The sequence below is a fragment of the Diabrotica undecimpunctata genome, chromosome 4, assembly GCF_040954645.1.
Source record: "Diabrotica undecimpunctata isolate CICGRU chromosome 4, icDiaUnde3, whole genome shotgun sequence".
NCBI classification, from domain to species: Eukaryota; Metazoa; Arthropoda; class Insecta; order Coleoptera; family Chrysomelidae; genus Diabrotica; species Diabrotica undecimpunctata.
The window spans coordinates 56219416-56245168 of record NC_092806.1 but is presented as its reverse complement, the minus strand read 5'-3'; the positions used below and the strand labels follow the sequence as shown (position 1 = coordinate 56245168).

Below are 25753 nucleotides of genomic sequence, written 5' to 3'. Positions count from 1 at the left end.
ATATCTATACTTAAGACTTTTTAAAATTTGTCGATTTTCTTTAACCCTAGCATTGAAATTTTTCATGTCTATTTTACGCGCACTGTCTAGTGCTGTAGCGATAGTTTGCTTTTGTTTTCTCATAAGAGTAAGCTTGCAATTCGATGTAATATGCTGAGAACTTTTATTGTGTAACAATAGACTCCGAGACAAATTATTCAAAACAGTATAACCACTTTTGGACCAAACTTTGTCGCTAGTATTAGTTGTGCCAAATAAAATGCATGAAAAACAAAACAATTTATTTGATGTTATAAAGGGTGATTCATTTAGAGGTACTTTTTTCAACAAGAAAAAATAATGAAAAAAATAAATTTTATTTGAAAATATTTATTATCATACAAAAGAACCATTCTTTACAATTACTTCTTAAAGATAATTTCTTTTAAATGTTGGCCGTGACTACGATTAAGTTGTTTCATTCTGAAGTTCCAATTCTCGATGACCCGTTCCAGCATTTCGATTGGTATTTCACCAATGACTCGAGTAATATTGGCCTCCAATGCCTCAATCGTGTCTGGTTTATTCATGTAGACTTTGGACTTTAGGTAGCACCAAAAGAAAGAGTCTAGAGGTGAGATGTTACAGGATCTAGGCGGCCAACTCACTGGTTCAAAGCGTAAAATAATTTGTTCACCGAATCGTTTTCGCAGTAAAGCCATGTTTTCACGGGCTGTATGGCAAGTGGCGCCATCTTGTTGGAACCAAATGTCGCCGATACCACGAGCTTCAATTTCAGGTACCAAATACTCCGTTATCATGGCACGATAACGGTCTCCATTCACAGTAAGATTCTAGCCGGCCTCGTGTTTTAAAGAAATATGGACCAACGATTCCACCAACCCATAAACCACACCAAACAGTTGTTTTTTCAGGGTGTAATGACAACTCTTGAACCTCTTAGGGTTGTTCATCACCCCAAATACGGACATTTTGTTTACTAACGTACCCATTAAGCCAAAAATGGGCCTCATCTGAAAACAAAATTTTTCTCGAAAATAGTGGATCTTCTAAATGCTTATCAAGAGCCCATCGACTGAAACGGTGACGACTCGGAAGGTCGGTCGGCTTCAGCTCTTGCACTAATTGAATTTTGTATGCTTTTAAACCAAGATACTTACGTAAAATACGCTAAGTTGTTGCATATGACAAGCCAAGGTGTTGAGAACGGCGACGAATCAATTCTTCATTATTTTCGAGTACACTATCCGTTACCGCCGCTATATTTTCTTCAGTATGTGCTGAAAGTAGTCTATTTGGTCGCGTGTTGTCCAATAATGAAAACTGGGTTTCAAACTTACTAATCGTAAAGCGAATTGTACGTTCGGTGGGCCGATTATGTGGACCATAAATTGCTCTAATCGCACGAAACACATTCCTCACAGAACACCATTTTCAAAATATAACTTAATAATTTCTAGACGCTGTGCCGGGCTAAGTCTTTCCATCATGAAATGTCAAACAATAGTGAACAAAAGCGAAATGTCAGTTTGACAGTATTCGTGCACGATCTCCAATCAAATCCCCACCAAAAAAAGTACCTCTAAATGAATCACCCTTTGCTACCCGTAAGCCAGTCGAACTTTTCATACCATGCATTTTGAAATCCCCGATTTGGTTTTTCGACGCCACCGATCTCCGTCACCGTCTTATTACTTCTTTAACTATATAAAATTTATCATCATATGAATGACTTGAAAAATTCTGCTGATTGACTAAAAATTTTACGAGATCACAAGTATGTATTACGAATATTTACATTTACCTGGGGAAGTTGACGAAATGCTCGGTGCTAAATCCATTTTTCCCTAAAATCGAAAATTCTGCAGAGAAACCGAAAACGTCAAACGTGACCTGACAACATAAACTGAAAGTATGTAATTTAACTACTAAGAAACCACGGTGTATGAAGGTTAAGTATAACTAATCAGCAGGACCCTTAGAACCAGCTAAGGGGCATGCTTCAAAAGAATAGTTGAATCCGAGTTTCGAGAATTATTTTTAGGTTGAATTTTGTAACTGCTTTCCCATTTGTGACAGATCTATCTTGTCCCTTTTACGAAACGGTAATAATGCTAGACAAGGAAACGCGCTTGCCATAACTATAATAGTTTGGGAGAATAAGAATGAGATGGATCACTCGCACGTGGAGGACGGAGAATATCCTGCCGGTAGATTATGAAGTACGCTTAATTACAAAGATAAGGCGTCAGGGCCGTACCTCTACCTATATATATTTTTTTTTAACACAAAAATAAAGTTATTTAGCAAACTTCAAAAAGTTAAATTGCATTCAAAACGTTGATGATGCAATAACGAAATAATATAAATAGTCGATTGATATACTAGTGAGACACTGCCTCACCTGCCTCATAAGTAGGCTTACCATACGTCCCGGTTTAACCGGGATTGTCCCGGTTTTAGACATCGGTCCCGGGGTCCCGGCCGGTTTGTCATTTTGTCCAGGTTTGACAAAACTGTCGTAGTTTTGAATTTTTGTTAAGTGATTTCACACGAATGATTTTTTTTTCCTGGATTCATATTTACTGATAATAAATAAAATTATTCACGTTCGTATTATATAAACAATTCTAATGATGATGACTGCACATCTGATTGATAAGATATTTTAATAGGGTTCCCACAGAAGACGTGCTTAATTCCCGAAATCATCAAAATGATCAATTCAGCAATTTACCGTATCACATTTCTTAAACACATTATTTCAGTGAGTTTTTAACGAATATAAACATTAAAAAAATCAAGAATTGATGAATTAAAAAAAAAACAGATCTGTTTACCCTAATCATTTGCAGTGCGATTACATTTCGTTTTTTTTTTTGTGAACGGTGGTAAAATAATGCCGAAAAGAAATTGCAAATTCACAAGCAAACTTGAAAAAGATTATCCTTTTATAAAAAAGCTTTGTAGTAACAATAGCAGGGTGAAATGCTAGCTTTGTTTTTCAGAATTTTCAATTGCACACGGTGGGCGAGCAGATAAAAAAGATCACTTAAAGTGTGCAAAACACAAGACTGGTGTAACGGCGATTGCAAGTACTTCTTCGATCAATTTCTTTTTAAATGATGATCCCATTCAAAACGATTTAATTATTGCAGCTAAAGAGGCCACATTCGCTTATCAGACGGCAAAGCATGATATAAGCTTTAAAACATCGGATTGTACGTCGAAATTGATTTCAAAATTTTTTGAATCAAAATTTGGGGTTGCGATAACCAAATGTGAAGCGATCATTTTAAATGTGTTGGCACCTTTGTCTTTGTCAGAGTTACACACCGACTTACAGAAGGCTTTTTTCGTAAGTGTTACTAACGACACCTCAAAGAAAAAGCACATCAAACTGACACCGATTATTGTTAGACACTTTTTACCATTAGAAGGTGTACATGTGAAACTATTGAATTTTAAGTCCGTTCAGGGTGAGACATCGGAAATATTGACTCAAAATATAATTTCAACATTACGTCTTCATGACATTACAAAAAAAGTAGCTGCATTTTGTGGCGACAATTGTAATACAAATTTTGGAGGTGTGCATAGAAGAGGGCAAAATAATGTTTACAGAAGACTTAAACAAGAACTCGGTGTAGATATTGTAGGAATTGGATGTGGTGCACATATTGTACACAATGCACTTCAAAATGCTTTGGATGGTCTATTAATCAAAATTGAAGCACTAGTTGTCAAAATATATAAACATTTTCACATCTACACAGTTCGAGTAACTCAGTTGAAGGAATTCTGTGAATGTGTAGATGTGGAATATAAAAACCTAATCCAACATGGAAGTACCAGATTTCTTTCTCTTTTGCCGGCAATTGAGAAAATTCTAAATATATTCGAAGGACTAAAAGCATATTTCCTTTCCCAAGATAACTGTCCACGTGCAATGCGAGATTTTTTTGAAAGTGAAACGGGTGAGTTATATTTTTGGTTTGTGCATGGACAATTAAACGATTGTAACAAGACTACTACTCATGGAAAAAAGTGAAGCAAGTGCGACTGATATTATTTTGGAATTAAGAAGATTGCTGTCATTTACGAAAGTTTTTATAGCATCAAAGAATGATGAATGGAATTCCACGACGATACAAATTGATTATGTTGACAAATTGGTTCTACCATTTAAACATTTTCATGAACAACACATCGATACACCCAACCTGGTAAAAATGGTGCAATATATTTTGTGCTTACCAGGCACCTCCGCTCCTTTAGAGCGTGTCTTCTCGATGATGAAACATATTTGGTCTGACGATAGAAGCCGTATGTTGGAGTCTACCGTACAAACATTACTATACTGTAAATTAAACTTTAATATGACATGTAACGATTTTTACGAAAAAATAAAAAAAAATAACATTTTATTAAAAAAAGTACATACAAGCGAAAAGTATGAATGGTACAAAAAATAGGTATTTTATTAATAAAAATTCTTGGCAGCAGCTTAATCGTTTTTTTTTATACTTTACCCTATCCACCATTTACTGTCCCGGTTAAGAGTTTCATAATTATGGTAAGCCTACTCATAGGGCCAGTCGCCATTGCTTAGTATGCTCCTAAATTTTGGTATGATTCTGTCGTGAACTTTCAATTTTATTTTTTTTTTTGGAAGCTGTCTGTTATAAATTTATTGTACTGTAGCCATTTGGTTTATTGTACCTAGTGGTCAACAGTTACTATTCCTTCACTTTTCTCGTGAGTAGTATTACTTTTTCTCCAACGTCCAGTACATTAACATGTTTACATTTAGTGGACGCTAAGGAGCTAATAACATGGTCACATCACCTAAGGCATATTGGATTTGTCTTTTAAGCACTTGCTGCCAATACACCGTTGAATGATGCCGAGAGAGGAACTGCTTTGCAGTTAAATTAGGATTATTATTTTATTTCAAAATATGTAAGAATTGTGAAAAAGAAGAGATGGTGTAAAAGAGTGCGGATAAATATTGGCACATTTTTGAATATATACAATAACTATGAACTGTTTTGGAACCATCCTGATTATACTAACAAGGCGAAGAGGGATAGTGCAATAGAATGTTGCTTGGATCATATTATATGGCTAGAATGGATAGAAATATAGAATAACAATTTAGCAAATAACAATTTTTGAAAACTGAACCTCATATATTATTGTAATGCAGTCGGTATAACTTACAATACTTCTGCTATAAAACCAGAATTGGTGTTGACTGGTATTCATAACACGGTGGCTAGAGATGGATAAATATCGGCGCTAGCTAAAAATCTTAATGTAAAATATAGTTTATATCGGGCATGAATTACTCTATAACTATGAACTATAAACTTAATAATTCGTTAAATTGTGCTACACTTACCCTCAAAAATATCGTACTTCAGAGGATACTATTTGCCCAGATGAGATTTACGACCCGCCTGTAGTGTAATAAAACTGTAGTGTTTATTTCAGTAGTTTCTGTTTTTTGATTAAGATTTCATGAATATATTCACAAAAAATCACACACAATCTTATAAACAGCTTCTTTATATTCTTCATCACAATTCTCTATGTCCTTAGACATCAAATTGACCAATGTCGCACTACCCACGCTCACTCACAAAAGGTTGACTGACGCTAAAATAAATTTAATGGAAGATAGTACCATAGAAAAAATAACAATCAGAATGCCCACTCTGCTTGTCAAGATAAGTACGTGAATCTCGTTCGCGCAGACGGTATTTTGATATTTGATATAAAATTAACCTGGTATAATTGATTTACGGCAACCATAGACATAATATGCAATATTTTATATCGTATTTTAGTTGAAAATAGATAAAATTATTTCAAATTTACTAAATTATTAATCTCTAAAAAATTTAATTATGGTTCTGTCATAGCTTGTCACAAATTTCTCAATCCGAGTCTATGTTTCCGTTTAAAATATGGCGATCGCGTGCTGACAAACTTCAAAGGCGGCATCTGAGAGTGGGTATTCTTATTGTTATTTATTCTGTGATAGTACTATACTTATGTGCAAACTTGCTGAAAGGCAATTTCTCTGACTGCCACTTCAGGTTGAAAATACTAGACGCCACTACTGTCCTCGTTTGCAAAACGTGCCATACCTTTCTTCGATCATTTAGAATCATATTTTGTATCTCCTTGATAGTTTCTTCTGTAATTACAATTGTTACCATACTTTACGTGGATCAACATTTAAGCTACACTGTATATTTTTCACAAATAATAACTCATGTGCAGGGTCTTTATACACTTCCATCAAATTCTATGAATATATGTTAAAAATAGACCATACAAAGCAGAGAGTTTTATAACGTAGCCATGTTTAAGTGTTATTTATTGTGCCAAAAGGAAAACGCCTACTTTAATAATTTTTAAACCTTACTTTATTTGTCTGATCAAATTTACATTTGATTTTTTTTACTTTTGTAGCAACAGCACCATCTATTTAATATTAATTTTTTTTATTTCAGTGCTGGAGTTGGCAGAACTGGTGTGTTTATCACACTAAGTATTGTATTGGAGAGAATGCAATATGAGGGAGTTGTTGACGTATTCCAGACCGCTAGGATATTGAGAACTCAACGGCCTGCAATGGTCCAAACTGAGGTAATATTTACGATCTAGAAAAAAATTTAAATGGTCGGTTTCATTTAAAAATAATTTCTAATTTTAAAGTTAGACCTAGTTTTTTTAATATTAAAAAATAAATATTATAATTTTATATAAAATATTATTTAAACCGCATTTGATTGTAATGATAATTACATTTTATATTTGTTTTGTTATTTTGATTTCCAATCCGGAAATCGTTTTCAAAAAAAATTAAAATTTTTAATGATCTTACCTATAAATGTTTCTTAATATTGTTCTGAAGCTATTTTCTTGTGTCATCTTAATGCAATTTACTATTTTTATAAGTTTATTTGACGTTTCGATTTTCCCTTCGTAAATCGTTCTCAAAATGCACAACATTAATAAATTAAACAAGTTTTGTTTTTTTTTTGCTTGGTAAAAACTTCCAATAATTTAATTTTATCTGACTCATTCATATTGTCAATTCAGGCATATAATATACATTTTAAAGTAGATGACTTTGCCAATATTTTTGAGTTGCGTTCCTGGGACGACTTTATTGTAAGATAGTTCATTCAATTACATGAAATCAATTCAAACATAATGATTTCACCTGTTGCTCTCATACATGCAATATTTTTTGTACAATAACTTAATAAAATGTAACCATTTTAAATCATTAACGTGATTATAACGATATTATCAGATGGTCTTTATAAAATTGTGTTTGCAGTGTATATTTTTTTCGTTAATATTATCATATATGTATAAGCCTTCGCTAACTGTCAAATCTTTCCCCCTTTCATCCTACTTTAATTATGGTATCATCTCTAAAATTGACTAGTAGAGTAGTAAGTGATGGGCAGCATTTTTAGCTTTTGCTATCGGATGAAATAGCTTCAATCTCCACTATAAACAGAAAAAAGATTGATCGAAGTCGATTCTCAGACAGCCATCTAATACAGTTACTCTATCTTAGTCGTTCGGCATTAACAAACTGTACTGTTTGGCAAGTTTTATTTTGTCTTTGATCTTTGAGTGAGCAGTAGCAAAGCGAGAAGTATTAAGAAACGTGTTACCTACCATTTCCACTAAGCGCTCCATTTTTGTTGCTTTTAGTATGCTCTATTTCTTCTTGCGTATCTAAGAGACGTGGTGATTATTATCAAACCATATATCTGTGCATATTTAATAATATATATCACAGGTGTATGGATATGCCTATTCCCACATTGCAAGAACTGGATATTATTTTTATTATACTGCCTTTTAATTTTCTGACGGCAAATTTAAAATTCAGCTTTTGTAGCACTTCTAGCTTTTTGCAGATATATTGGGGATATCATCGTGATTATTTTTTATAATTTTCTATTTACTATAAATTACAATAGTACTTAATTCCCATGTGAACATTTAAATCTGTAAAGTGAAATCTGTATTCACTGATGTCTATTTATTGTGTTTTTTGTGAATGTAGAAAAATGATCTTATATTGAATATATTTTAGTTACTAATAATCTTTTTTTTTTCAGGATCAGTACCAGTTTTGCTACAGGGCCGCACTGGAGTACCTCGGCTCTTTCGATCACTACACTAACTAATCAATACTCATAAGAAAGAATTAATTTTGAATCGTATTTATGCATATTGCATATTTTTACTGCCAAACAGGATATTAAACAAACAAAAAAAAAGGAGAAAAATTTAGCGCTCTATTTAAACAAGTGATTAGTGAACAAACCTTAGAAACTAGCAGCAAAATGTGTGTAAAATATGTGCCTAATGTATATGTGGAAAAAAGAAATGTCAGAAATGTATATTTATTTTGATCATATGGAGATGTCTAGCAAAAATGTCCCTGTAAAAAAATGTGGCTCGGGGTTACTGTTTTGGTTTTGAATATACTACATAACGTGTAATTAGGTACTTGAACATAGCGACGGGAATTATCCTTTCGTATCGAATAGGACCAGCCGCATTAAGAGTTAAAATAACTAGGGCAGGACCGGATTGACAGGAGAGGATATTCAATTGTAATTGGACTTTGTAATAATACTGTATCATTGCTATTAGCAGTAGATTTTTTTTAATTGTTAATTAAAAAATTGCCAAAATACTGTTTTCCAAAATTAACCATATTCATGATAACTGTTTCCAATACGATGTATTTCTGAAGAACATTTATTAGTTTTTGACCCACCCTCAACAATATAACGTAAAATATTAGTACACTCAGTTCGCTCAGCATGGGAGTATGTTGACAGTTTCATTGTCGGAAACATACAACACAAAAATTCCTACCTCTCACTATTAATAGGCCAAATAAACTTATTGTTGCAGTCTTGTTCATTGAAAAAATCGCAGTCGTAAACATGTGATATAACTTAGCTAATAAGCTATCCTATCGAGCCCTATTACAAACTCAAGTACCCATACCTCGCCCTTATTATAACTCCGTTATCGGAGAGATAGGTGTACTCTAAATGAAATGTAAGGTTTGCATTTTGTTAACTTTTGCACATATATGACAATCTTATCGTAACCTTTTCTCCCTTCCACAACAGTTTTCCCTCATCGGAGAGATAGGTGTACTCTAAATGAAATGTAAGGTTTGGATTTTATTAACTGCAAAGGCTCTCTAGTTTAGGATATTAAATGAATATTTAAATAGGAACGTGCAGATTGGTTTTCATCATCTTTCTCATGCTGTCTCCATACTAGATATTGTCAAATGTTTCTTTGAACATCAAGTACAGCCATTTTAAAATATTTTATAAAAATTTATAGATTAGCGAACATTTGGTGGAAACATATTTTTATTCGATCATTAAAAATTTTGTGACTACTTGCTTTATAAAACATAACGAACATAAGTACCATTTGGTAGTTCAAATATGCTCCTTTGTGTGTTTTTAAAGATCCTCTCTGTTAGCCCAATGTCATTTTTATGTAATTTTCTGAAATTATTGTATATTCTCTCTTCATAAACATCTATTCATTATTTGTGATTTCTTATGTGTTTGCTTAAATTGGTATTCATATAGACTATATTACTTTTGTCGATCTTATGCATTGAGATGCATTTACTATATACAGCAATATAGACGAAAATATTAAACTCAGAATAAAGAGATGATTGAAATTTGAAGGAACTTCAGCAAAGATGTCTAAACCCTGGAAGGTAATAAAAAACGAATCGATGCAATGATATTAGTTCCAAAGTATTATTACAAGTTCCACCGAGAAAGTGCATTAAGTAAATATTAAAACTAAATTTTACAATACTGTTGTAAATTGTTAAATAATAATAATAACTAGTTAAACATTTAAAGTTACTATAATAATCTTGAATTAGATATAATGTTAATAGGCTATACACTAGTAGTTGAATATAGAAGAGTTTATATTTTCATGAAAGTTTCAAAAATCACATTCGTGTGGATTGCCCTTTATATTATTGTTAGAGATGGAACGAGTCGTTATTATAATGATTTTTTAGGTATTGATTAATTGGAACTTTGATAGCCGTGATTTGAAAATCATAGGTAACGAATTATGCGATATTTTGGAAAACGATAAAAAAGGTGAAGGATCCTTCTATACCGAACAGTGTTTTGTAGGCCACTTTACATTACATATCTGCTAATAATTATGGTTTAAAGAAATCAGGGAAAGGCATTATCATTGTAGGATAATAGAAAATTAAGTTAAATGCACTACCCAGCGACTACCCAAAAACAAAAGACGAAGACTTAGAGATTGCGGATCTTTTTTAGAGATTCGACGGACTGAGCCAGATACAATTCAATTTGTTCATTACTACCAAAAATCAAAAGGTATAGGAAATAGAAAAGAAACAAATGTAAGAATATCAATGTTTGTTATACAGATATAAATTCAATAATTATAGCAATGTTCCAATGTAAATCCGATAGACTCGATTTACAAATTACAATTTTTACGAGATATACAAAAACAAACGCTTGTAAACTGTCTGTAGTTGTTAGACTGCTTACGACTTTTGAAAATTTCATGATTAGTTTAAATATCGCCTCTTATCAATCCGGCTTGATCCTATAAATGCTAAGAAATATTCATCTATTAAATATAAAATTGACATCCGCTTATTTTCTGTCATTTCTTATAAAGAAACCCTTAATTCTCACTATTTTACAGTTTTGATAACGTCTTTTCATTAACGGTTTCTTTTTGGTTCGTCACACAAATTAGAGATATAGAAAACGAGGCATAAGGCATGTAAATATATAGTGCATTTATCCATTTTGAAACCTAGTTTTACTGTAAAAGTATAAATTTTTTATGTATTTTTTTTAATTGAGTGACACTTATATTTTGTCGAAAACTGTTAAGGAAAATAAGAGTAAAGGTGTCATTAATTCGCCTTTTATGTAATGCATTTTCTATATTACATTCAATCATTAGTTTGTCAAACATTACTCTCATAAAAATGAGAAAGTGTATTGTAATTTGTGGGTGTAACATTAAAAGTAAATGCTATAATTCACTATTAATTGAGATTGAATTTGAAATGTCAGGTGGAGTAATCTTCAGGAGGTGCTTTTGGTACAATACCTAGGAGTTCCCAGCTCCTATTGCATGCACTAATATTTGGGACCTGTCAATCCATTTGTTTTATACTGTCATTGATTTTATTTAGGATTGATTTTAGGTGGACTGGTTTGGCAGAATTATCAGACGGACTTTTTTCTGTTAATTATGCGATTGAGGAGAGTTCGCTATGCTTGAGATAATCGAGCGTAATGATATCTCCTTTTATGAGATAATCTGGACGTTTTTTGATCTCAGTTTCCTATCGTATAATTCGAAATCAATTTCCGAACCAAATTTTGGTTTTTAACTTTTATCAACGAAGATGTTACATTTTTGCTATTTCCTCCCAGTACGTACACTATAGAGTAAAAATAAAAAAATATTACAACAAGAATAAAAAGAACAAAAATATAAACTAGATCAACATTACATTTAGTTTATTGAAATACAGATACGAAAAAGAAGGATTAAAATTATTATGTTTCATCCACACTCCTGCCGAACGTGGAACCCTTACAATGTGATGCATGCATTTTTATATTTCATCCCAACATCAACGTCGTTGAAAAAATTACACTGTTTATTTCTTGCTGTACAAATCAAACAGATTTACCGCCTCGAAGTGGGGCAACAGACGAGACAAATCAGGCGACTTTCCTGCCTGAACCTTGGTCGTGAGACCTTTGTACATATCGCTGTTCTTTCATTAAACTCCCAACAAGAAGTCCTGTGCTCTTGATATTGGCTATTGGCTTACTTATAGGAGTTTAAAGATTTCTTCTGGCTTAGTAGTTGTATTACCGGTGTATACTGTCTCATACCAATAAGAATTTCACATGTGTGGCAGTTTCTTCCTCCATTTCAAATTTCCTGTATGAAGCATGGTTAATGTACCACTCACACTCTTGGCCTCTTATAACTTTGCATCCATTCGATAAGAGTATGAATATAGCATTAATTTTTATGTGACATTCACATGTCAGAGATTTAATGACGCCGTTAGTTTTACTCTTAAATTTCTTTGGAAAAGTTTGAACTTAATATTAGAAATGAGTTCAAAAACATATCTAAAACTATAGTCTGTCTGCTGAGAAAACTATAGGATTCTTTTCGAAATACAGTATTTGAGGTTAGGAAATATAATATAGGGTAAATAAATAATAATTTCTGTTAAACTTACGAAACTTCGATACGAGATGCAATAAGTAGGTTTGTATCAAACTTGGCAGCATGCTGGAAACCAAGATACTATAGGTAAATACAGAAAAGCAAGTAGATTAACAAATCTAAATATCAAAGTGATACTTTCACCAGATTAACAAATATAATAAAATTACCAAAGGAATTTAAAAATAAAGAATAATATAGCAAGTTAAAGGTTTGTACTTAATATAATCAACATTTACCGAATTATTTTGTACGGTATATATAGTAAGACTGAATAAAACTATAAAATAAATTAAGTAATAATGGATTTGAAAAGATTTTATTATCGGAAGATACAGGTTTGCGAAAACATATCTTTTAGTAAAAGCAATATGGAGAAGACAGCATTATCAACGTATGTCAACGATTTTTTGGATTCCTTCGTTGAATACAAAATTTTATTTTACAGTAGTCAATTATTTAATGTTTTCATTAGGATCTGTTAATGTGAGTCGTCATACATTTTACAGTCATTACACAGTGGGACTAAAACCAATTTCCAAGTTAAACAAAGGTTCGGTAGGATTCCACTTCGGTGCCTGAACGAGTAAACATCGTTTTTGCCGTTCTCGTAATTTACAGTGTTTATAATAGTTTTTAAACTTGTTTTGCGATTTATACTTGTTCCAGACAATAACAAAGTGCAGTGTAACTATATACGTGTACTTTCGCGGGTGCATATAATCGCTAAACTTGTATAAACAATATTTCATTAAGTGCATTATAACCTTACAAGAAAATAACAACATTGTTGGACATTACACTAGCTGCTCCATATTTAGGCAACTTCCATCACTATGGTGTATGATAAGTTGCCGCCTTCTGACACTCAACAATGAATACAAACAAATTGCAAGAAGCTGTCTTTGACTACGAGGATGCTTCAAATCCAACAATGTCAACAAACCAAATTGTAACCAACACAAACCCAACCACCAACAGTAACATATCTTACACGGCTGCAGTAAAATCAGCACCTAGACCAACGTTCCCAAAAAAGGATCAGGCTGTGGTTCTTCATGCCGAGAACAGTTTAAAGCTATACGATTATGTACATGCAATCGGAACTATCATTGGGGCCAAGAACATTTGCTTCGCATCCAGGATATCGAATAATAGGGTATGTATTTACTTATCTAATTCTGAACTTGTCGAAAAATTGATAAAGTCTCATCCATTCATTCAAATTAATACATTTTCACTAAATATTCGGAGACTTATATCTCCAACCAAAAGAATTGTTATTTCAAATATATCACCTTTTATTCCTCATGATCTAGCTGAAAATGCTATAAAAAGTCTTGGCTTACAACTAGCATCCCCCATATCGTTTCTAAAAGCAGGTATCCCTGGAGATGAATACAGTCATGTTTTAAGCTTCAGGCGCCAAGTTTATATATTTCCCCCTTCTGATAACTACGAACTACAAACATCAATAACTATTCCATATGATGGTCATGAACATAGAATTTTTCTTTCTACAGATAGAATGGAATGTTTTATCTGCAAGCAAACAGGACATGTTGCAAATAACTGCATTAATCCCCCATCGGTCATTATTCCTATACAGTCAGAAACCCGAGCTCCCATTTCTAACAATGAAAATAGCACGAATACAAATGAAAGCGTCCAATCATCTCAAGACATTCCAGTAATAGGCCAAAAAAGACCTCCTTCGGAATCACTTAATGACGAATCTAGTCTTCCTACAACTCCGTTAGCTGAAACCTCTGAAATGCAACCGCCTTATATCCCTAATGAATTATCTAAAAGAAAATCCAAAAAGAAAAAGCGAAAAACGGATGATACCAGTATCTCTGATATTACTAAACTTGACATTACCGAATATTACAACAAAAATCCACAAAACAATATACTCTCCTTAAACGATCTTTTCGCGTTTTTAGAAAATACTAAAGGCAGCAGTGACCCCTATCATGAGGCCCTAAAGTTTACAAACGACATCAATACACTCCTTACCAATTTGATTTCTATCTACCCGCATCTTTCTCAAAGAACAATAAAAAACAGATTTACACGATTAATGAAAAAAATCAGACATCAATGCAATGTTAAATCTGCAGAAAATAACGATACAATAACATTACCATGTCTTTCACAAACAGATCCCAGTGACGATGAATCTTACTCTGATACTTCCCTTGCCTCCCAAAACTCTTTAAAATAATCTTTCTCTTTAATACAATGGAATTGTGATGGGTTTTACGCCCGTCTAGAACGCATCCAACAACTTATCCAAGAGACCGCTCCAGATATTCTTTGTCTACAAGAAACAAATTTAAAGGAAACCCAAAATCCGTACCTAAAAAATTACATAGGCTATCATCAGATTAGATCCACACCCCTACGCGCAAGTGGCGGTACTTCTATTTTTATATCGTCAGATATATATTCCGAAAAATTTAACATCACTTCTAATTTAGAAGTAGTAGCTGTTTCATTCTGGTGTCCTCATAAAATCACTATTTGCAATATATATTTACCACCTAATAAGGGGATAAATCATACAGAAATTTCTAAACTAATAGCAGAACTCCCACCCCCATTCATCCTCGTAGGAGATTTTAATGCTCACAGCACAATGTGGGGATCTAACAGCACATTTGGCAGAGGAAAAATTATAGAAAACATAATTAGCAATGAAGATATATTTCTACTCAATACTGGTTGTAGCACCCACTTCAATATATCTTCAGGAACTTTCTCAAATATCGATCTCAGCCTTTGTGATCCAAAACTAGGTCCATCTCTAACATGGTGTCCTCTAGATAGTCTTTTCGATAGTGATCATTTCCCTATATTAATCTCAGACAATAAACCCAAATCGTACAACCCAATAAGTAAATGGCGTATTGCACAAGCGGACTGGATGAATTTCAGTCTAAACGTCCGAGATCAAGTCAATTCAATTAAATATGAATATAACATAGACCACTTAGTTGATCAGTTCACTAATTGCATAATTAACTCCGCTCAAAAATATATAGGAAAATATTCTGTTAAACCTACACGAAAATCAGTTCCTTGGTGGAATGACTCCTGTGCTGTAGCAGTTCGTGTATGCAAGAAAGCTCTGAATAAATATAGACGAACAAGAACTAATGAAAATCTTATCAAGTTTAAATTAGCTAAAGCTAAATCAAAACGTATCATAAAGGAAAGCAAAAAGACTTCATGGAACCTTTATATCAATTCTATTTCTTCCGACACACCTCCAAGCCAAGTTTGGAACAAAATTAAACATATGAAAGGTCAAAGCACCGCCTACAAAATCCCCGCCTTAATTCATGACAACAAAATAGTGACTCAAAGTCAAAGTATTGCCAAGATCTTTGCGCATCACTTTCAATCGAAAACGCTAAACCAAAATAAGTCTCCTTTACACTCTTTTAACATCGCAAGTGGTAAAACTAACGATATTTCCAACCCAATAAACCTACCCTTTTCTAAACAAGAATTGACTCTAGCTCTATCCACTACAAAAAACTCAGCTGCTGGCCCTGATGACATCCCCTCAATTTTCCTCAAATATCTCCATGAAGAAACCATAAACAAATTGCTTGAGTTGTACAACCTAATCTGGTCCCGACAAGAATTTCCTTCCAAATGGAGGGAATCCATTATATTTCCTATCAAAAAAAGCAGCTCTCTTCCCAACTCTCCAAACTCGTTTAGGCCAATCTCCCTAACATGTACCCTTTGCAAATTATTGGAAAAAATGATCAATAAGCGATTAATATGGTATCTAGAAAAAAACAATATCCTTAACCCTGCTCAATCAGGTTTTAGACCTAATAGAAGCACCACTGATAATTTAGTGATCCTACAAACAGATATAGCAAATGCTATGGCCTCCAAGCAAGACGTAATTGCAGTAATTTTTGATATAGAAAGTGCTTTCGATACAACATGTAAGTCGGTTATCCTTAAAAAACTGGTAGAAAATGACCTTACGGGCAACATATTTTGCTTTATAAACAACTTTTTAAATAACAGAAATTTCAGAATCACAGTTAACGGAGTATTATCCGACAAATATGTCACTGAAAATGGTGTACCTCAAGGTTCTACTTTGAGTTCTACCCTCTTTCTGCTAGCCATCAATGATATTTGCTCTCATATAAAATCTCCTGTTAAATTTGCCCTATACGCAGACGACCTTATTGTATACTGCCAAGGAAAATCCACAGCTGCAACCTCATCTTTATTACAAAATTCTGTCGAGTCCCTTACTACATGGTCCGAGAAAACTGGCTTCAGGTTCTCTTCCAATAAATCCAAAATAATTAAATTCACCAGGAGATACAACAGCACAGAAATACCCAAAATAACACTAAACGGAGTAAGTTTAGAGTCAATTGATCATTACAAGTTTTTAGGACTAACTGTCGATAACAAACTCACCTGGCGACGTCATATCGATGAAATAAAAGGCATCTGTTTAAGCAGAATGAATTTGTTAAAGACATTGTCCCACCATCAATGGGGTGCCGATGAAAGTGTACTACTCAAAATATATCGAGCTATAATCCGATCCAAATTAGACTATGGTTGTATAGTTTACTTGTCTGCATCCAATAATTTATTACAATCTTTAAACTCTGTTCACAACACTGCTCTCCGAATTTGCTTAGGAGCTTTTCGATCCAGTCCCGCTGAAAGTCTCTATTGTGAATCTCATGAACTCCCCCTTTACCTCCGGAGGCAGCAACTACTCCTATCTTATGCTAGCAGAATTTCGTCGAATCCGACTAACCCTGTATTTAATCTTCTGACTTCGCCAAGACCTGGACTCGTAATCTCGCCCAGATGTATACTTTCAATCCCACAGATCCTACAACCCTTGTGCCAAGACACAAAATTATCTCAAACAATTGCATCTATAAAATCACAATCCCCGCCATGGTCTAGAACACCTCCTTTTATAAACACTTCTCTCTGTAAATTTAATAAGCAACAAACAAATAATATCTTTTTTCGACAAGCTTTCAAAGATATTGTGAATACATCCCACTATGATAAGGTGCTTTATACCGATGCATCCCGAAACGCAGATGGAGTTGGCTGTTCTGTCACTACAGTTGATACAGTGCTGCGACAATACCGAATATCAAACGAATGTAGCGTATTTTCAGGAGAACTCTTTAGTATTTCAAAAGCTCTCGAGTTCCCTTTTGACAATCATCAAAGTGTAGCTCTGTGTACCGATTCCTTATCCGCAATTCATTCGTTAAAAAATATTTACAATCAACATCATTTAGTACAAAAAATATTAGAATCGATCCATCTCCTCACTTCCCGAGGGACTTCAATAACAATAATATGGGTGCCTTCTCATATCGGCATCCAAGGAAATGAGATGGCTGACAGCGCTGCAAAAGAAGCATCTACATCCAACTTACCTGTCTACAACATACAGCTCCAAGAAGATTTAAAATCAAAATTCAAAAGGAATATCCAAGACAAGTGGCAGAAACTTTGGATCACCAAAAACACAAAGCTCAGAGAAATACAACCTAATGTTTACAGCTATTTATCCCTAGCATCTCTGAACAGAAAAGAAAAGACAGCAATACGAAGATTGAGAATAGGACACACACGTTTGACGCACGGTCATCTTATGTCCTCTACAGACCAACAGTTATGCTCTCACTGCAACGATATTCCTATCACCGTCAAACACATCCTCATAGAATGTCAGCACTACCAGGCCACCCGCATTGCCAACAATATAACCCATAGTCTAGAAGAACTTCTGAACTGTTCAAGCCGACTCAAGAGCATAATAGACTTTTTAAAGACTTCTCAATTGTTTAACAAATTATAATTTACATAATATTTTTATTCTTCAAAATTGTAAACTTTGTATCATAACTTTGTAAGTACCATTGTAAACCTTTGCTCCCGTGTCAATGACCTAAGATGTTGAGACACGTTAATTCTAAATAAAAAAAAAAAAAAAAAAAAAAAAAAAAGGTTCGGTACTTAGTCTTATGGCGGAAGATAATTAGTTCCATGTCGTTGATGGACATAAATCAAACAGAAACATTTGATATTTGGTATTTCTGGTACTTAACCTTAATGACAGTCGTTCAACTAAATGTTTTTGTTTTTAATTTTTATTATATTTATACTTATATTTTAAATGTGAAAGTAAATTATACAACCTTTTTAAATTAAATGTTACATGTCGAATATACACCAAGTACAAGAAAGTAATTTAACTTTTGAAAGAATAGTAAGTGTAAAAGTTAAACTGGATGTCAAACCTCTGAATGTGATAGCAATCTAAGCACCAGAGAACAACAGAGATACCACCACAACGGAAAACTTCTACGAACACCTTTAGACTGTAATAAACGAGACCCCAAATGATGAATATATAATCATTATGGGTGATTTTAACGCCCGTGTTGGCAATGTCAAAATGTCAGAAATAAAAACGGAGACCTTCTGGCGGACCTCTGCAGCATAAACGAAATACGTATTAATAATATATTTTTCCCTCACAAAGAACAATACAAATACACTTTTGAAAACAGTAGAGGACAAAGATCTACGAATAGAGAGTTACTAACATCAGCAGAAATAGGGAGCGATCATAAATTGGTATTGTGCAAAATTCGAATAAATACGCATATATGTGATAACAAAACACCAGAATACACCACAAAGATAAAAGTCTAAAGCTTACAGGATGACTCCACAAGATACCTATTCCAAAAAAGAATAACAGGAAAAAGCAGAAACACATATATCACAGAAATTGATGGAGTCAAAGAAAGCTGGGCAAAAATTAATCTTAGCCTCGGCCAAGGAAGTTCTTGATGAAAGAAATATAAATAAAAATAAACTGTTCCCAAGGCGAAGATCTCCATGATTTTGTACAGAAGTGAAGGAAAAATGTAAAGAAAAGAAAAAAGCTAACCTGAAATACATGTCAACCAAAACACAAGAGGCATACCGTAATTACAAGACAATTAGAAACCAAACACATGCACTTGTAAGAAAAATAAAAAATGATCACTGGGAACGCTTTTCGGAAGAAGTGGAACATTATTTTTACGGTCTGCAAAAGGAAATATGGCGCTTCATAAGAGGTCAAAGAACGGAGGTAAAGGAACTAATAGAACCAAAACACATAGAAAAGGATACGTGGATTGACTACCTAAAAAACTCTATGCAGAGGAAGAACAAACGACGCTAGAACCGGAAATACCAGAAATTATCACAAATGACGAACTTTATATAAATGTACAGGAAGTTCGGAAAATACTTGAAAACTTAAAGAACAGAAAAACAGCAGGTGAAGACGGGATACCAAACGCATTGTGGAGCAGCAATGACAGAACATTAGAATAACCACATAAGCAGAATGGAGGAGACCCATGTCGTCAAAATAGCAAGAGATAAGTCACCAATCGGCAGAAGTATCGAACGACCGCGCAAAAGATGGGATTGACAACCTTCCATAGAGGTATTAATCCGCCAATGAACAATCAGAATTGCTTATAAAGAGGAAGTGGAAGAAGAAGAATATGTCGAATCTAGCTGCAATCCACAATTAACCCCAACCCCCTTTTCATCTACTAGATCAAATGTTATTTTAGAAGATTATATATATATATATATATATATATATATATATATATATATATATATATAAATATAATCGAGATCTAATTCTAGAATTAAAGATATGGCTTATGAGATGCTATCCTCCACCAGTGCTGTACTATGGCATGGAATCGTGGTCACTAAAGAAGAACTGCATTAAGAGAATCACCGATATCGAGGTGTTAAGTAGTATGAAAAAAGAAAAATAATTTGTAATAACTATTAAAAAGAGAAAAGTTTAATACCTTGAACATCCTTATCTTACCCTAATGAGAACTGACAAATGCCAACTGCTTCTACGACTAATAATGCAGAGGAAAATCAACGAAAGAATATCGAAAGGCCGAATACATTCCTGGCTAAAAAATCTACGTGAATGGTTCAACACCACTAATATCGATATATTTATAACCTCGTTTGGAAGGTACGAATAGCTTTGATTGTAGCTAACGAAGAAAGGAGAAGGCATATATAGAAGGATAGAAGATTTTGAGTAAATTATTATACTTCTAGTATGTCTTTTCCTTTAGCTGTGCTCTAATTGGGTTGGTAAAAAATTAAAGAAGATTGTTAGGATATGTCAGAATATTTCTAAGCAAGTTTAGAACGTTTTTGTATTATTATTAAAACAGCACAAATATCACTGTACTACTACGAAAATATATTAGGCATGTAAATGAAAGCGTAATAATATCTACAATATTATAAAATACAAAAACAAATCTCTAAATCAAGACTGAATCGTTAGTGAGTTTAGATCTGTACATTTTTGCACACGGTGTTGCCGATGGAATAAGACGTGAAAAAGTATGAATAAAATGTTCATATTCTTTGAGTATATGCATTGATTCCTTTGAGCTTGGAAAATCTTTGTTGACAAAAAAATTTTTATCTTGAGTTTTTATTTTTTCCAATTTATCTTTCTGTTTAAAGAAACTATCGGCTCTCTGTAATTTCGAATATAACTATGACGAACTTACATATAACCAGGTCCAATACATGACAATTACCATTAAATTCATAACTTTTCTGAAATACAAAATATAAATGTCACTTATCTTTTCCTTATTTAAAGGTTACATGTGTACTTTTTCGTACGACCTGACCTAGAATCGTGCACTGAATCTCATTAAATGGAATTAGCGAATACGTTTTAGTACTTTTCCCTTAAGTTAAGGAACGCTCATGACGAGAGAAGAGCTAGAATATGTCTGCGCAGGAAAATATTCTAACAAATTCAGTCCATAGCATAGTAATTTTTTATCAGCAGTATTTTGTTCGAAAATATCGGTTGTCACGTTTAGACGGCATTGTTATAGAAATGTTGAAAGTAAAATCTTATTATTAGTAACTGGTATTTTTGAATAAATGTTCCAATATTTTAAAAGACAACGGTACTGGATTCCTAACTGGACTTTTAACATGTATCAATTGGCCAAAGTTCTTAAATATTTGGTATGTGAGTATGCAGTTTTTACACGTGAGTTATAAGCTACACCAGATATACTATTTACTTTTACAAATTAGAGGATTTTATCCTCTTTGCCCCTGATTTCATATTTGTGTTGTGAGTTGGATGACCCCAGCGTTTACATGTTCTATTAGGTATTAACCATGTCTCTTTGCACATTTGCCACTATTTCTTACATCCATGGAACATCAACACTGTTCCTCAGCGATTTATTTTGGGATCTCAAGAGTTAGAAAACTGATTTCTATAATATGCATCTAAGTACATTTCTACTGATGCAACCAAGAAATGCTATAGATCAACAGTGGCCCAGTATTTGCTTATAATATTAGTACTATGGGCAGTTTTTTTTTTGTCCAATCATTGATTTTATTTAATTATGTCTTTTGCTTACTTGCAGCATCCTAATGATCTTGTTTAATTGGAAGGTGTTTTTTCTTATATAATATAACTGTTTATCCTTCAATAAATGTGGTGTTTTAACTTGTCTCTTATTGATATACTTCAGCAGCATAGAAGGTTGTTTTTTCATTTTCTTTTTTACTATTTATTGGATTGGCGGTTGTATAATGAAATTTAATGTTATATAATAAACATAAAACACGACAGTATAATTTTAAAGTACACAAAGTGGAGTCAACTTTCGCTGTAACACCAGTTTCCTAAAAATAATGATAATGTTAAGCTTTAAGTTTAATTTTAAGTTAAAAATTGTCATTCTTCTTTGAGTATATGTATTTACTTCGTCTTAGCGTCAATGTTTCTACCCTATTCCTTTCTCTTTCTCTCTCTATCTCTAATTGTTCAAGTAGATCATCGTCAATCAACGTACAAAAAGAAACAGACTTCCTAGAATTTTTCAACAACTTTAAATCAACATCTCTTGAGGATAATTCATCCCAAATGAATTTATTGACAAAACGCTATAAAATTTAAATCATAATAAAAACTCACGAGATTATTTTGAAAAGCTGTATAAAAAACTATTGATATAGCTGTATAATAAACTCTAATAGTCCAAGAAGTTTTCGTATATCCTTTCCTAATCATAGGAAATTTCTTTTGGAAAAAGACAAATATTTTAAATTTGTTACAATTTTATATTTTTATTTTATAACGGTATTATAGAAGTCCAGTTGGGATTTTAGGACCAATTAATAAAACACAAAATATTGCAATATATTATAATGAACGTCTTTTGTCGCATGCAATATTATGAAATGCATATACTGTATCCATTGTGATATTTTTTATTTTCGATTATTTTTTATCTATTTTATATTTTAATATCATTTTTTAGTGTCAATTTTAATCTATTACATATTTTAATGTCATTTTAGTGTCAATTTGATTATATATATTTTTTATGTGAATAAAATGATTTTGTTTGAGTAAAATACTTCTTTTCTGTGCCTCAATGTTCCTTAAAAGACTTTGGTAAAAGCTCTGGGAGTCCACACCATTTTTGTAAGAGCACGAAAAGAAAAATATTTTGAAACAATTTTAATACATATTCTATAACGTCAGCAAAATATGATTTCTTAAAATTCGGTACCCAATTCTGACTGAAGCGATCTGTTTAAATACGAATTTCAGACAACACTTGGTTCAAAAAAAAGGCAGAAGGAAAAAAGGTCCTGTACAATATAAACAGGTCGCGTATTGACAAAAGATACAAACAAAACATCGTATGTGCAAACCTTGTTACAACAATTTAATACATTCTCGAAGAATCTGTTCCGAAAGGTGAAAAAAATTACTAATTGTTATGGCTTTCCATGTCTGATGAAATTAGAACTACATATTATTTTTACTTTGCTATATTTTTGCAAGTATGTCATTTTTGATCGGTAGAATTGTTATTAGAGACCCGGAAAAAAAGTGAGAGGTCAAGTACAAGATGCAAATAGACTGACAGGATGCCTTAAATAACTCTATATGGCGTATCCGACATATTAACATACATGAAGTCAAGAATTTATAAAGTCATTGTAAGACCAATAATAACGTGTGCATCAGAAGCAAGACCCGCCACAGATACAACATAAAGGCTAGTGGAAACTGCAGAGATGAGAGTAAAGAGAATTACAGGAAATACGCCGAGTGATCTAAAGAGGGGATCTATTAGAAGAACGTACGTTAGATGTAACGTACAGTGTGTACACGAATGGACACTAAAAAAAAAACAGAATGGAATAATCACATAAGCAGAATGGGGGAGACCCACGTGGGCAAAATAGCAAGAGATAAATCACGAATTGGACGACCGGGCAAAAGATGGAGTGACAACCTTACGTAGAAGTTTCAATCCACCAATGAACAAGCAGAATGGCTTCTAAAGAGGAAGAAGAAGAATTATCATTGTATTTTGTGACAATAAACGTTCTAGAAGTTATTTTAAGTAATATTTCGATACAAGTCTAAAGGTTATGAGCCCAGAGCCACTTATTTAAATTAAGGTTATTTGGAAGTATCATTCAGAGGAAATATTTTGAGTAATTTTCTTAAAATGATCATATCTACTTAGATTCACTAGTGACTTACCGCTGACGTAACAATTTTTCGAATTGGAAGTTCAGATGTCTAGCGTTATTGGTAAATAATAAAAGAAGTAAAAGACATTGTAGAAAATAAAACAACGGAAGAAAATCAAATACATCAGATGAAGAAAAATGATTCGAAATCAGTTATAATTCAATGCTAAAGATAAGCACTTGGAATGCACAAAAAATGCGAAAACTTCAAGGAAATGATGATTTCATTAAAAAATTTTTTCGAAAGGTTTTCAAGACTTTATTTTAAAAGAAACTGTTATCCTTGAAGCCCAAAGATAGAAATAGCTTGGAAGAACATTTCGTTAAATTTGAATCTATAATCAAAGAATTGGAAGCACCAGATTCGAAAATCGATAAACATTGGCGCCGGCAGCGGGGTGCAAGGGGGTACATCTGCACTCCCTATCCAGACAGCAAATACATAGATATCCATATTTTATATTGGCTAATAGTATATGTAGATGAAGATGCACCCCCCTGAAAATAATCCTGGCGGCACTAATGGACGAAAGTGATAAAGTATGTCATTTACTTTTGATAATGCCAATGATAATTTCATCACATCATCACCACAGAAACAATGTTAACAAATTGATCTATGGAATTCTTTAAAACTAAATTTGTGAATCAAGCGGGAGAAACATTCCTCAGTTTAGGAAGTTTTTTTTTAAAGTAAATTTCAATTATAATTTATAGGGATGTGTACAAAAAGACCATATAAAAAAATGTCCAAGAAACAAATATCAAAACTTTCATCATCAGCATAGTCATCAAAAAGATTTCTGGGAAGAAGATAACAAAACTTTAATAACGGAAGAAAGTCAAGCTATCAACGTTATGCGAACTATGGAGAAGGAAATATCAGAAGAGGAAAACATAATTTGTCGTATTTAGTGTAGAAGTCGACTGAATATCCAGCAAGCGAAAAGTAATTTTATACAATAAGTAAATCTAGTAACCAGTGACTTGAAATCATTTATGTACTTCATATCACTCAGTACCTTCAAAAGGAAATTTCAATCAATATGGCTGATGGAAAGTTAATGGTGCCAGAAAAGAAAGGTTAACTTAAACTTTAGTACGAAGGAATATGCATAACTTTGGAAGTATTAATTGTATCAAAGTTTGTCAGTTGTTCTGGAAAAGAAATAATTATTAATAACTGTTTAAATTTCAATTTAAACATACGAAATAATTTAAAATATGTCATCAAGTTCCATTTTCTTAAAAGGGAAACTTGGCAACATGTACATTTTGTAATTTTGGAGGTAGTTTTAATTTAAGCTATGACAAAATGTGTTTTACCGTGATTTTTGGCGGTCTGTGTGAAATGTGAACCCCAGTGACTCAAAGAAGCAATACGTAAAATAGTTCTCTGTGGCAAGCAATACTTTGTTTCGCCCATTTTATCTTAACTAACACAATAGTTTGTGTAAAGTGCATAGTTTCACTCGTTAGAGGAAACACCTCAAATAGTGCTCTGTCAGAAGCAATACTTTGTTTTTGACATTTTTTTGTTTCAATTTACACAATACTGTGTAACGTATTATATATACTGTATTATAGCTCCTGCCTTGTAAGAGATAATAGTAAAGTGCTCCGTGAGATAACAATACCTTGTTTCTCAAATCTCTAATAACACAATACTTTGTACTCCACTTAAATTCAACACTCCAATATTGGT

At 33.0% G+C, this 25753-nt stretch overlaps 2 protein-coding genes across 7 annotated transcripts in view; one reads left to right on the top strand and one right to left on the bottom strand.

Annotated features, from left to right (window-relative positions):
• Lar (tyrosine-protein phosphatase Lar) overlaps positions 1 to 22911 on the top strand; it is a 1676858-nt gene extending 1653947 nt beyond the window's left edge. For all 6 annotated transcript variants that reach the window (XM_072529515.1, XM_072529513.1, XM_072529514.1 and 3 more), the window contains 3 exons: positions 6525 to 6660; positions 8160 to 12919; positions 18403 to 22911. In XM_072529515.1, the coding sequence (XP_072385616.1) occupies positions 6525 to 6660; positions 8160 to 8228 (205 nt within the window). In that variant the 3' untranslated portion in view covers positions 8229 to 12919; positions 18403 to 22911. The remainder of the gene's footprint in view (positions 1 to 6524; positions 6661 to 8159; positions 12920 to 18402) is intronic.
• The window catches only part of LOC140439543 (ribonuclease P protein subunit p40-like), a 110509-nt gene that overhangs the window by 18193 nt on the left and 66563 nt on the right, over positions 1 to 25753 (bottom strand). The window lies entirely within an intron of this gene.